The sequence below is a fragment of the Eriocheir sinensis genome, chromosome 11 (genome assembly GCF_024679095.1).
Source record: "Eriocheir sinensis breed Jianghai 21 chromosome 11, ASM2467909v1, whole genome shotgun sequence".
NCBI lineage: Eukaryota > Metazoa > Arthropoda > Malacostraca > Decapoda > Varunidae > Eriocheir > Eriocheir sinensis.
In genome coordinates this window covers 2,169,242-2,183,682 of record NC_066519.1, presented here as the reverse complement: position 1 = coordinate 2,183,682, position 14,441 = coordinate 2,169,242, and the positions used below count along the sequence as shown (strand labels likewise).

General features: G+C 43.8%; 1 protein-coding gene across 2 annotated transcripts in view; it reads right to left on the bottom strand.

Annotated features, from left to right (window-relative positions):
• LOC126996764 (ATP-dependent DNA helicase PIF1-like) overlaps positions 1–14,441 on the bottom strand; it is a 28,257-nt gene that overhangs the window by 13,288 nt on the left and 528 nt on the right. The window contains exons 1-7 of one of the 2 annotated variants that reach the window (XM_050857600.1): positions 10,258–10,886; positions 8,902–9,071; positions 6,628–6,934; positions 5,308–5,421; positions 3,449–3,563; positions 1,569–1,703; positions 465–598 (exon numbers count right to left, since the gene is read on the bottom strand). In XM_050857600.1, coding sequence (XP_050713557.1) covers positions 465–598; positions 1,569–1,703; positions 3,449–3,563; positions 5,308–5,421; positions 6,628–6,934; positions 8,902–9,041 — 945 coding nt within the window. In that variant the 5' untranslated portion in view covers positions 9,042–9,071; positions 10,258–10,886. Of the gene's footprint in view, positions 1–464; positions 599–1,568; positions 1,704–3,448; positions 3,564–5,307; positions 5,422–6,627; positions 6,935–8,901; positions 9,072–10,257; positions 10,887–14,441 lie in introns of those variants that run through there. The other variant, XM_050857599.1, reaches the window with a different exon arrangement.

Here is a 14,441-nt window from a genome sequence, read left to right as displayed (position 1 = left end):
TCAGGCCCTGCAGACTACAATTAGGCAAAAACAACAGAAATATAGATATGTACTTGGAATGCATTAGAGGTGACAGTGGAGGCAGAGTGTGTAGTAAATCAAGGAAAACCTGGAGTATAGACATGGAGACAGGGACCATAGGAGTGTAGCTAAGCCCTGGTAGACTACAAATAGGTAAATACAACAGAAATATAGACACTTGGAATGCATTAGAGGTGGCAAAGAGTGTGCAGGAAGTCAAGAAAAACCTGGAGTATAGACATGGAGACTGGGCCATAGGAGTGTAGCTAAGCCCTGGTAGACTGCAAGTAGGTAAATACAACAGAAATATAGACACTTGGAATGCATTAGAGGTGGCAGTGGAGGCAAAGAGTGTGCAAGGGCCATAGGAGTGTAGCTAAGCTCTATAGACAATAACTAGGTAAATATAGCTAAGTAAACAAACAGCTCCTGCCCAGTCTCACCTCAAAGAAGAGTCCATCCACCATAGAGACCTCGTCCACTATGAGGTGCTTGCATTTCCTCCATTGTTGGGCCACAGTCTTGCGGGAGGCCAGCCTGACACACTGAGCCAAGCTGTCGTCGCCCTTGCCAATGCCTGGGAGAGAGGGACAGAGCGAGGGAACCATGGGACAATATTTCTTTCTTTCTCTTACATTTTTACAGAACAGGACGCAGCTCAAGGGTGGAAGATAGATTAGGATGCAGAAAAAGGTCACCATCGCTGCTCTGGCAAGTAGCTGAGAGGCCAAGAGTCACAATGGCCCTTACTGATGCATGAAGAATCTGTTTATTTAGGCATTTATTTATTTTATTGTTTATAGGAAAAGGAGAAAGATCAAGAGTGGAATGCAGAAGAGGAAATCAGGCTGTTCACCCCCTATTCAATGCCTGAGGGGGGTGGAGAGAGAGAGAGAGAGAGAGAGAATTATTATTATCCATACTAAAATAAGGAATTGGATCCCATATACTTAACATTCAACCCTATTACAGTGAATCCAATCCCCTATATATATTTTTTTTTATAGTATACCCTTAACAAAGCTTTTATAGACCTCCTGCATGCTCTCTCTCTCTCTCTCTCTCTCTCTCTCTCTCTCTCTCTCTCTCTCTCTCTCTCTCTCTCTCTCTCTCTCTCTCTCTCGCTCTCTCTCTCTCTCCTCATGTTCCTTTGTAATCTTCTTTATTTCCTCTCTTTCCTAATTTCTATTCTTTCTTTCTTTTTCTCTCTCTCTCTCTCTCTCTCTCTCTCTCTCTCTCTCTCTCTCTCTCTCTCTCTCTCTCTCTCTCTCTCTCTCTCTCTCTCTCTCTCTCTCTCTCTCTCTCTCTCTCTCTCTCTCTCTCTTCTCATTTTCCTTTTTAATCTTCTTCATTTCCTCTCTTTCCTAATTTCTATTCTCTCTCTCTCTCTCTCTCTCTCTCTCTCTCTCTCTCTCTCTCTCTCTCTCTCTCTCTCTCTCTCTCTCTCTCTCTCACAACCTCCATCTCACTCACTCATCCCCTCCATCTCACTCACTCACCCCCTCCCACTCACTCACCCCCTCCCACTCACTCACTCTCTCACTCACCAGCAAAGGAGTGGAGCGTGGCCCCCCCAATATGGCTGGCCGCTATCCCCGTGCTGGCGGTGACGAAGGTGGTGTCCGGCGGCAGCGAGCCCAGAAGACGCTGCAGCAGGAAGCTCTTGCCCGTGCCTGCGCTGCCTGAAGGGGGGAAGGGAAGGGAAGGGAGAGTCATTATTTAGGGCCTCGCTTCCACTCCCATACCCCCACTGCCCTTGATTCTCTACTCTAGCTCATCCCTGTACTGTCCAAATCCCTTATGCAAGAGTTAACCAGCATCTTCACTCTTTCAGACCCTTCCCTGCTGCACACGACTTTCTACTCATGCTCATCCCTGTACTGTCCAAATCCCTTATGCAAGAGTTAACCAGCATCTTCACTCTTTCAGACCCTTCCCTGCTGCACACGACTTTCTACTCATGCTCATCCCTGTACTGTCCAAATCCCTTATGCAAGAGTTACCCAGCATCTTCACTCTTTCATCCCCTTCCCTGATGCACACGACTTTCTACTCTAGCTCATCCCTGTACTGTCCAAAACCCTTATGCAAGATTTAGCCAGCATCTTCATTCTTTCATCCCTGTACTGTCCAAATCCCTTATGCAAGAGTTAGCCAGCATCTTCATTCTTTCATCCCTGTACTGTCCAAATCCCTTATGCAAGAGTTAGCCAGCATCTTCACTCTTTCATCCCTGTACTGTCCAAATCCCTTATGCAAGAGTTAGCCAGCATCTTCATTCTTTCATCCCTGTACTGTCCAAATCCCTTATGCAAGAGTTAGCCAGCATCTTCATTCTTTCATCCCTGTACTGTCCAAATCCCTTATGCAAGAGTTAGCCAGCATCTTCATTCTTTCATCCCTGTACTGTCCAAATCCCTTATGCAAGAGTTAGCCAGCATCTTCCATTCTTTCATCCCTGTACTGTCCAAATCCCTTATGCAAGAGTTAGCCAGCATCTTCATTCTTTCATCCCTGTACTGTCCAAATCCCTTATGCAAGAGTTAACCAGCATCTTCACTCTTTCATCCCTGTACTGTCCATATCCCTTATGCAAGAGTTAGCCAGCATCTTCATTCTTTCATCCCTGTACTGTCCAAATCCCTTATGCAAGAGTTAGCCAGCATCTACATTCTTTCATCCCTGTACTGTCCAAATCCTTTATGGCAGAGTTATCCAGCATCTTCATTCTTTCATCCCTGTACTGTCCAAATCCCTTATGCAAGAGTTAGCCAGCATCTTCATTCTTTCATCCCTGTACTGTCCAAATCCCTTATGCAAGAGTTAGCCAGCATCTTCATTCTTTCATCCCTGTACTGTCCAAATCCCTTATGCAAGAGTTAGCCAGCATCTTCATTCTTTCATCCCTGTACTGTCCAAATCCCTTATGCAAGAGTTAGCCAGCATCTTCATTCTTTCATCCCTGTACTGTCCAAATCCCTTATGCAAGAGTTAGCCAGCATCTTCATTCTTTCATCCCTGTACTGTCCAAATCCCTTATGCAAGAGTTAGCCAGCATCTTCACTCTTTCATGTCCTTCACTGGTAAACTCTGGAACAGCCTTTCTTCATCTGTATTTCCTCCTGCCTACGACTTGAACATCTTCCCACTATTTTATGGGGATAGTGGATAGCAAGCTTTTTTTTCCCTTGAGCTACTTCCTTTGCTGTAAAAAAAAACACGTAAAAATAATCCCGAAATTGACCTCTCTTTTGGCTACTCTTCACTTTTGTCTTTTTTGAAGCGGCGAGCAGCGGGCTTTTTTTTTTTGCACTCTTTTTTGTTGCCATAGAACCGTCTCCTTTGCTGTAAAAAATAATACATAAAAATAATACCGTGTTAACAAATAATAATAATAATAATAATAAAAATCCTGGTCAACCCTTACCTGTGAAGAAGACATTGTGGCCCGAGTGCACAGCCTGGATCACTCTCTTCTGCTCCTGGGTGAGTGGCGACGGGGTGAGGAAGCGGGACACCTTGGCCTTCCTGCCGGGGGACGCCTGTGGGGGGGGGAACGACCGGGAGTGTTAGACAGGACCCTCTTTCTCTCACATAAACTATTAACAAATGCCAAAAAAGGAGTCAAGTTGGGTTCTAATGAGTGTTTTTTTCTTAGGTTCATGGTACAGAAAGGGATCACACTACCACCAGGGTCATAAAACTACCCCAGGAAATGCCCACAACTCCTAAGAAAGCCTTGTCAAATGCGTGTTTCTTAGGTTCATGGTAAAGCAGAGGGATCACACTACCACCAGGGTCATAAAACTACCCCTGGAAATGCCCGAAACTCCCATGAAAGCCTTGTCAAATGTGTGTTTCTTAGGTTCATGTTACATTAGAAGGGTTAAACTACCACTCAGGTCATTAAACTACCCCTGGAAATGCCCAAAACTCCTAAGAAAGCTTTGTCAAATGTGTGTTATTAGGTTCATGGTACAGAAGAAGGGTCAAAGGTGTCAAACTACCACCAGGGTCATTAAACTACCCCTGGAAATGCCCGAAACTCCTACGAAAGCCTTGTCAAATGTGTGTTTCTTAGGTTCATGGTACAGAAGGGTCAAACTACCACCAGAGTCATCAAACTACCCCTGGAAATGCCCGAAACTCCCACGAAAGCCTTGTCAAATGTTTGTTTCTTAGGTTCATGGTACAGAAGAAAGGTTACACTACCACCAGGGTCATTTAACTACCCCTGGAAATGCCCAAAACTCCTACGAGAGCTTTGTCAAATGAGTGTTTCTTAGGTTCATGGTACAGAAGAAGGGTTAAACTACCACCAGGGTCATAAAACTACCCCTGGAAATGCCCGAAACTCCCACGAAAGCCTTGTCAGATGTATGTTTCTTAGGTTCATAGTACAGAAGAAGGGTCAAATTACCACCAGGGTCATCAAACTACCCTTGGAAATGCCCATAACTCCAAAGAAAGCCTTGTCCATTGTGTGTTTCTTAGATTCATGGTACAGAAGAAGGGTCAAACTACCACCAGGGTCATCAAGCTACCCCTGGAAATGCCCAAAACTCACATGAAAGCCTTGTCAAATATGTGTTTCTTAGGTTCATGGTACAGAGGAAGGGTCAAACTATCCCTGGAAATGCCCAAAACTCCTACAAAAGCCTTGTCAAATGTGTGTTTCTTAGGTTCATGGTACAGAAGAAGGGTCAGACTACCACCAGGGTCATCAAACTACCCCTGGAAATGCCCCAAACTCCTACAAAAGCCTTGTCAAATATGTGTTTCTTAGGTTCATGGTACAGAAGAAGGGTCAAACTACCACCAGGGTCATCAAACTACCCCTGGAAATGCCCACAACTCCTAAGAAAGCCTTTTCCATTGTGTGTTTCTTAGGTTCATGGTACAGAAGAAGAGTCAAACTACCACCAGGATAATCAAACTACCCCTGGAAATACCCAAAACTCCAATGAAAGCCTCGTCAAATGTGTGTTTCTTAAGTTCATGGGATACAAGAAGGGTCAAACTACCACCAGGGTCATCAAACTACCCCTGGAAATGCCCAAAACTCCTACAAAAGCCTTGTCAAATGTGTGTTTCTTAGGTTCATGGTACAGAAGGGTCATCAAACTACCCCTGAAAATGCCAAAAACTCCTGGAAAAGCCTCACCAAATATGCAAACTTCGACAGTGACCTAAGTTTGACCAGCTAGACCATGGAGACAGGACCCCACTAAAGCAATTTCCAGCATGTCACAACCAGGTAAACACAACTAGCATGTCAACACACACCTCACTCCTCCTCTTGCTGGTGACGGGGGAGGCGCCGAGGTCCTGCTGCTGCTGCTGGCCGTTCTGTTCCTTTAGGGGCGGGCGGCCATTCTTCTGACGGGCCCCCTCGTACTCCTGGCCAGGGGGGGGGGAGAGAGAGAGAGAGAGAGAGAGAGAGAGAGAGAGAAAGAGAGTAACATTAGCTCTTTAGAAATATGTAGATTATACCAATAAAACAACAATAATAATAATAGTAATAATAATAATAATAACTAATAATAACAATAACAACAATACTGCTAGTACCATAGTCTGTTTCATCCCGTCTGGCCACTCGTGGACGCATATGTGGCTCCTGTGCATTGTTAGTGCGTTGTTAGTTCGTGATTGTGTGAAGATGAACTTTATATTTTCAGTGATATATTTGAATGTTTGTGTGTAGAAAAACCCTTAAGCCCTCTTAGGTGAACCACAAACATGCCATTTTGCATCGATAATCTACCATACAAGCACACGAAGGAACACTTGCTTATTCACACAGAAGAGTCTGATCATACTTGAACAGTTTATAGCCTCTCAGACACCCACACTTCATCTCATTCAGGTGCCGTACATAAAGTGACACAACTCTGCAAGTGTCTATATGTAAGGAGTTTTGATGTGTTGCTAATACTCAAAACGACCTAGCATCACATTCAACAGTTATTATTTAATATTTCATGTTATTTCCATTATTAATCATTATTTACATGCATTAAACTATTAAGATACCCTTTATTTGAACTTGCAGAGCCAGATGTCTTTTATTATACCTGAAATGAGCTATCAGTCCATGAATATGAAAAACCACAGATCGTTGGAGCATGACGTGGCTGTTGTTTGATACAAGCTTGTCTTCTGGTGTGCTTGTTTGTTAGATTATCCATGCAAATGACTGAGTTGTTTCTTGTATACATAAACATTCATATATATTATTGAAAAATAAGCTTGAATATCTATCACAACAGTTGATTTTCACGTATTCACCAATTAGAAATGTGCAGGTGCCACATCCATCAAGACTCCTGCTTTGTTGGTGGACAGACGGAATGAAACAGACTATACTAATAATACTAATACTAACACTAATACTAATACTAATAATAGTCTTGTCATTTCCTTACAAGAAAAAGAAGGAGAGAAAGAAGACCAAGAAGAAGAAGAAGAAAAAGAAGACAAAGAAGAAGAAGAAGAAGAGAGAAAAGAATAAGATGATAAAGACAAAGAAGAAAAAAGAGACAAAATGAAGACAAAGAAGAGAAAAAAAGAGAAAGAACAACAACAACAACAACCAGCACCAACCTTCAGCGTGAGTGGACTGATCTCCTCAAAGGCCGACGGTCGCGTGGACAGGAGCCGCTGCCTGGCCGTCACCCCCTTGGCTGGCCCGGCCTGGCCCTCCACCCCCACGGCCTTCTTGCTGGCCAGGACCTTGAGGAACACCAGCAGGGCGTTGGGCGGGGCGTTGGACACCATCAGCTTGGTGGTGCCCATGCCCAGGCTGATGGTGGCCTTGCCCTCCTTCATGAACCGTGTGTGCAGCTGGAAGGACTGGGAGAGAGGCCACTGCAGGGAGCTCTTGGCACCTTGCATGCGCAGAATGAGGTCCCTGCGTGAGGAAGGGGGAGAGAGAGAGAGAGAGAGAGAGAGAGAGAGAGAGAGAGAGAGAGAGAAACATTACTTCTTTAGAAATTGTAAATCTTAGTAATAAATAAACTAATAATAATAATAATAATAATAATAATAATAATAATAATGATGCTGCTACTACTACCACCACTGTCCGTTATAAGGCCGGTATCATACACACTCTTGCTTCTCACATCAGCTATTTCTAAAGGTCAGAGAGGGATCAATCAGGTTCTAATGGGAGCTCTTTTAGGTTCACGGTGCAGAGGAAGGGTCACACCACCACCAGGGTCATTAAACTACCCCTGGAAATGCCCTAGCTCCTCCTATGAAAGCCTTGGGTTCATGGTACAGAGGAAGGGTCACACCACCACAAGGGTCATAAAACTACTCCTGCAAATGCCTTAAACTCCTCCTCCAAAAGCTTTGTCAAATAGGTGTACATGGGCAACGAAATATTGTAAAATACGACCCTATATCCTATAACTTATTTAAACGACAAACATTTTAACCCCTTCACTCCAACGGGCGTCCGACTGCGTCACCGTATGGAAATCTCTTAATCCTCTTCCAAACCTCTTAAAAGGAAATGGAAGAGGATTAAGAGGAATTTAGAGGAGGATTGAGAGGTTTAGAAGAGGATTAATCCTCTTCCATTTCCTCTTGACCCTTTCCATACTGTGACGCCGACGTCTGCGTCACGGATGGAAAATGTTAAATACACTTCCTAAAGATGGTGTTATTAATGCACTCGTTCTTGTTTCCTCACTCCTCTAATGCCATAAATGTCTTTTAGTAACCTTCAAGCCTCTAGGAAAATGGTTAAGTACTTTGATGGCAACACTACACTGAGTGTTTAGAACAAATAACAAAAAATATGAGATTCTCCGTCCACAACCGTAATTTCTCATTTAACACATTTATTTTAAGACATATTTTTCTCCTTCGCACACTCCCTTACTTCATGCACATTTCTTGCCTACTAAATTACTAAAGATAACAAGGCACAACATGAGCCAAGTTCATATCCCGTACACATCACCTACATGACTACACACACACACACACACACACACACACACACACGACGAGTCAATGATGTGAAGGACTGTGAGGCATTGCAGAGGGACCTGGACAAAATATGGGAGTGGAGTGGTACATGGCAGATGGAGTTTAACCTTGGGAAATGTAAAAAAATAGTTTGGTAGGAGTGGTAGAAGATGTGAATATGATTATAAGATGGGAAGTGAGATAATATGCAGAGGAGTGGAAGAAAAAGATTTGGGAGTGACTGTCTCAGAGAACATGTCACCGGACAAACACATCAACAGGATAATGGGACAAACTATGAATTTGCTGAAGAACATAAGGACGGCATTTGTGTATTTGGACGAGGAGGTAATGAAGAAAATAATAGTTACAATGATAAGGCCAAGGTTGGAGTATGCAGCAGTGGTCTGGTCTCCTCACGAAAAGAAGAACATAAGAAAGCTGGAAAGAGTACAGAGAGTGGCAACTAAGATGGTACTGGAACTTAGGGATCGGAAGTATGAGGAGAGACTCAATAGCATGGGGCTCACAACCCTGGAGAGAAGAAGAGAAAGAGGAGACCTGATAGCGGTGTACAGGGTGGTGGACGGAGTGGAGCATTTGGACAGAGAGGACCTGTGTGTGTGGAGTGAGAGAGAAACGAGAGGACATGGAAAGAAGTTGAGGGCGAGATGTGAAAAAGTTTAGCTTCCCAAACAGAAGCATTGAGCTGTGGAATGGACTGGAGGAGGAGGTGGTTTGTGCAAGAAACATTCATGATATTAAGGAAAAGTTGGACAAGAGAGGATATGGAGACGGGACAGCGCGAGGGTAGCTCTTTTCCCGTATGTCACAACTAGGTAAATACAACTAGGCAACTAGGTAAATACACACACACACACACACACACATACACACCTGAATTCGTTGCGGCCCAGCATCAGCTTGACCTTCTTGTGTGTGCTGGTGTGCTTGGCGTTGTTCCGCATCACCTCCACCGTCAGCGTGCACTCCAGCAGCGGCACTGGCACCTCGGGGCCCTTCTCCGGCGTCTCCATCACCCTGGCCCACTGCTGCTGATGTTGACCCTGTGGAAAGGTGGAGGAGGTCAGGAGTGGTCGGTAAGTGGATGGGGGGGAAGCTGAGACCTGAATTAAGCCCTGACATAACCAGCTGGAAATTTTCAACCACTGAGTGAGAGGTGGAAGGTTACCCCCATGCTATCGATATTTTCACGCTGACTGCTCTTCTGAACTTGCTAACTGCATGCCTCCCTCCCTCCTGCAGCCCCGCTGCACAGGATTTTATACTTAACCTCATCCCTATACTGTCCAAACCCCTTATGCAAGAGTTAACCGGCATCTTCACTCTTTCATCCCTATACTGTCCAAACCCCTTATGCAAGACTTAACCAGCATCTTCACTCTTTCGTCCCTCACGCTGGTTGACTCTGGAACAACCTTCCTTCATCTGTATTTCCTCCGGCCAATGACTTGAACTTTCAAGAGGAGAGTATCAGGACACTTCACCTACCGAAATTGACCTCTCTTTCGGCCACTCCTCTCAACTCTTTTTATAGGAGCAGTGATTTGCAGGCTTTTTTTCAATAGTTTTCTTTTTACCCTTGAGCTGTTTCCTTTGATGTAAAAAAAAAAAAAAAAAATGGGGGGTCTAAGGATGGCCTGCCTGGCTGTGGGTAACAAATAGAAAAAAAAATGTTGCCGTGCTTCATGAAAGACAGAATGAAAAAGCCACCTCAGAAATGTGTTGCCTCCAGGACGGCCTGAACCAAATACTTGATCTGAGATGCATTTCTTGCACACAGACCTTTAGAAAAAATAAAAATGCAAACAAAAGTGGACAGACAAACATTTGCTTTGAAATTTGTACATACTGGATTATAAATTATCAAGTGTGACAGTGTAAAACTTTTGCAGTTTACCAGCCAAGTGGGCCGAGGCAACAGGACTGTCCATGTAGAAGCTTTAACCCCTCTTGTTCTCTGGCAAGGAGGAATGTGCAGAGATGGAGACAAAGGCTGCATATGTATAAGATTAAAGAAAGTCAAGAACCCTTGCGCCTCAACAAGACCCTGAGAGGAAGCTACACACGTAGGTATTTATCTGTGTCATCAACACCACACTCCAGAGGTTGACACTGTTAACCCAGTAGCAGCGACGGGCAGTGGCGGGTCGTGGTAAAAAAATTGGGGGCCTGCATAATAATTTCAAATTACAATATAATGTTGAAAATAAAATTATAGTACGTACTTACTTATTTTGCATTTAATTATCCACCAATTCGAATGGTACAGCAGTCAAGTCAGGGCTTTCAGGTCCTTAGATAGGCAGCGTGGCTTGGCTTGGGGAGATGGCGAGGAGGGCAGACTGTACTAGTGGCGATGTGCTATGTTAGTTACTTCAAAATAAAGTCCATTTCCTGCTTTTACTTGTTACAAAATTATTTATCACAGCGTCATTGAAGTTCTTTGATTCCATTACTATTGCACCTTCAACTGATAACATTGCTGAAGCAGACAGTCCTTCAGTCACCATAGTGATGCACAGGAAAGTTTTAATCCTTCTCAAAGTTGAAAAGCACCTTTCTGCGTCTGCTGTTGTCATTGGAGTTGTTATTAGAATTTTCAATAACTTGACAGTTTCTGAAAATGGTGACTGTAAATTCATATCACTTATCATCTTGAGAAGATCTGGGAGGTTTTGTGACTTCCATAAATCTTCTCTGCTGTATAGCACTGTAAGTTCAGTTCTTAATTTTTCTTTTTCAAGCTTTGGCTAAGCTCCAACTGCCTTTGCAAGTTCATTATTAGGGAAATTAATGGAATGGGAAGGAAAATTGTTCACTAGAAGTAACTTGCTTGCTTCCAGATGGTTAGTGAAGCGAAATCTCTCTCTACAGAGCACAATAATTGCATCACACGCCTCCTTGGTGGCTGTTGTTCTACCTGTCTCAGGCAATTCAGGTTTTCTTCTTTTTGCTTCAGGCAGCGCTTGCATCTTTGTATCACACTCACCACATGCAACTCTTATCCTTTGAACTTCAGAATTGAAAGCACTCAATGCAGCCTTAGCTTTAACTGCATCAATATTTCTGGACTGAAGCCGTGAAAACAAACTATCAACATATGGCATTACTTTAGAGAACAATACCAGCCAAAAATTAAACTCAGGATCCTTTAACATTCTCTTTATACCAGCCGCTGCTACATCAGTGGCCTCTGAGTTAGATGACTCTAGTTTACTGCAACATTCAGGGATTAGATCTTTCATTTCATACGCAGCAGTCACAGTTCCGCTTTTGAAGTTCCAGCGTGTTGTTGAAGGCCTAGGAATTCTGTGGAAATCTGCAACACTCTCTAATGTGGCCATTCTTTGTGGGGAGTTAGAAAAGAAAGCTAGTACTCCTGACAAACTGTTGAAGAAGACTCTCACTTTAGACTTTTGTGATGCTGCCTCTTCCAAAATCAAGTTATCTTGGTGTGCATAGCAATGTACAAAGTGAGCACGGCTGTATACTTCTTTTATTCTAACTTGTACAACACTCTTAGCTCCACTTAATGCAGCGGCACCATCATAAGTCTGAGCAATAAGCTTATGGGGACAGTCACCAATTAACATCTGTAGCTCTTCAAGTAGCACATTTGATAGGTCATCTGTAGTCAAGCTGAAAGGGTTAAAAAAAAATCCCCAGAATCTCTCAACAGGGTTTCCATCTATTTCACATCTTAAAACAATTACCATCTGTGTTTTGTCATAAATGTCTGTTGCTTCATCACACATCACTGCTACAAAACTTGTGGATTTTACTTCTTCTTCAGTCATGTTTCTGCATAGTTCTAGTGTTGATTCCAAGATTTCATTCTGTATAGTTGTAGATGTTCCTCTGAAGACTGTTGCAGTCTCTAAATGAGCCTTGAAACCAAATCCAGTTCACACACAAACTCTACTATTCCACAAAATACTCCAGGATTCTTGGAACTAGGTCCTTCATCGTGTCCTCTGAGTGGGAGTTCAAACTTGCCACAGAATTTTACACAGTCCACAAGTTTTGAAAGAATAGCCCTGTTTTTTCTCACTTGTTCACTGTGCTTTGCAACTGAGAGTCTGTATGCGGAGGTCATTTCAGCAGCAATGTTTACACTGCCCAGCAATGAAAGACTAACCACATTATGTAAGTGTTTGGTTCATTTTTCATGTTTAGCTATTTTCTTTTAAATGTTTCAGGACTCTCATGCCACTCTTGGTCCAGGCCAGGTCCCCGCCAAACAAGAGGCATGGGAAGCAAAACAAAGCATTAGCCTCATCACATCCACAGAGCCAGCCATGTTCTCCGTAAACACCTGCATTAAATTTGCGTGTGTATTCTTGATCCTGCTCTTGGCATTTTCTTCAAGGGACACCACTGCTGTAGGTCTTCCTTTTCTTTTAATATCAATTTTTTCACTCAGTGTCAGACGAGAAAAGTTTATGCCTTGTAAATATTTAACTTGACAGCTTGGACCTGCCATGATTGTTCTTGATCAACCTATAGATAAGAAAAAAATATAAATAACCAATAAGCCAAGCGAGAAAAAGATTACCCACAAGCCACAACTGAAGCTAAGTTATTCTGATTTTATCAGTATTTGTTAATACAAGGAATCAACCCGCCTAATACACTAGTTTTTCCCTCTACAGGATGGTACAGGTAACTCTCGATTTACACGAGTATTGCGTCTATGAAGAGGTCGCGTAAATCAAAAACAATGTAAATCAAACAAGAGGCAGGTTTCTGTCATAAAATAAATATTCACTTCATTTAGTGGAGAGAGAGAAAAAGAATATCCATATCACCGAGATATCCACTCAGGCACTCGCTCTCAGCCTCACTCATGTGAGGTAGAAATGAGGGACACCATGAGCGACTGGCTAGTATTGGTACCGGTACCGAGCAGTCTGGTACTGGTACCATACCATATAGCTGGTACTGGTACCGGTACCTGCCCACCCCTATTGTTGAGGAGCGTGGCAGCATGGGTACTGTATTGTTGTTCAAGTGGCGCACGGGAAGAACTGAGCTCAGCTGTGTGGCCGCGGCGCCGTGTGAGTCCAGTTGCATGACATATGGTGGCCACTCCATAAAATATCGCGTATAAGTGGAAAAAACATGTAAATTAAACATTTATTTGGATTTTGGACCCCGCGTTATTTTAAAAATGCGTAAACCAAACTCGCGTAAATCGAGTTACCTGTATATTCCATTTTCTGTGCAAGTTCTGGTAAAGGTCCAGCATAACTCCGGCGCCTTAATTTTGGTCTATTTTCTTCCAAACCTTCACAAAACCCTTTGTATACATATAATACATTAGTAAAAAGTGGTGGACAAATGCCACTTACCCTCTACCCACAACAAGCTTGGGGACCTGTGGGAATATGGGGTGGACCTGGCCTCACATGCGTGTGCTAATCGCTAACCAAGCGTACCGTCGTTAACCAAGCGTACCATCGCTAACCACCCTAAAACAGCCCTGGGCAATGACTCAAGGTCATCCGGGGCCCTGCCCCTTTCAGCCCGAGGCCCGGATGACCTTGAGTCATGGCTCAGGGCTGATTTAGGGTGGTTAGCGATGGTACGCTTGGTTAGTGACTCGCAACTTGGTTAGCGATATTACTGGTTATGACGATGCGCTTAGCAATGGTACACTTGGTTAGCGATGATGCGGCTTGGTTAGCGATGACGCTGCGGCTTGGTTAGCGATGATGCGGCAGCTGGCAATGGTACACTTGGTTAGCGATGGTACGCTTGGTTAGCGATGGTACGCTTGGTTAGCGACGGTACGCTTGGTTAGCAATGGTACACTTGGTTAGTGATTAGCCCACGCATGTGAGACCAGGTTCACCACGCGTGGTTATTCATTTATTTTTTTTAGAACACGCAGCCCAACCCATTTGCCAGTGTTTTAGGTGATTCTCATAATTTACTCCCCAGAAATTACTCGTTTTCATCTCCCCCCACCCGAAAACCCAGCATTCCCACAGGTCCCCAAGCTTGTTGGGGGTAGAGGGTAGGTGGCATTTTTCTGCCACTTTTTAATAATGTATTATATATATACAAAGGGTTTTCTGAAGGTTTGGAAGAAAATAGACCAACACTAAAGCGCCGGAGATATACTGGACCTTTACCTTTTTATTATATCAAGTTGGGTTAGGTTAGGTTAGGACTGACGTAACAGAAAAAAAATCATAACAATGAAATCAATAATTTACACAGGAAATGGAATATACCATCATGCAGAGGAAAAATGTGGGCCAGGGCACCACGGCCCCTGGCACCCCCCTCCCAGGGCGACCCAGCACCGCACCCCCGGGCCAGCAGACACCTCAGGGTCACTGGGGCACACACTCACAGGACGCGCCTGGCTGTGCCACACTCACACCCGTCCATGACCCTGCGGCCAC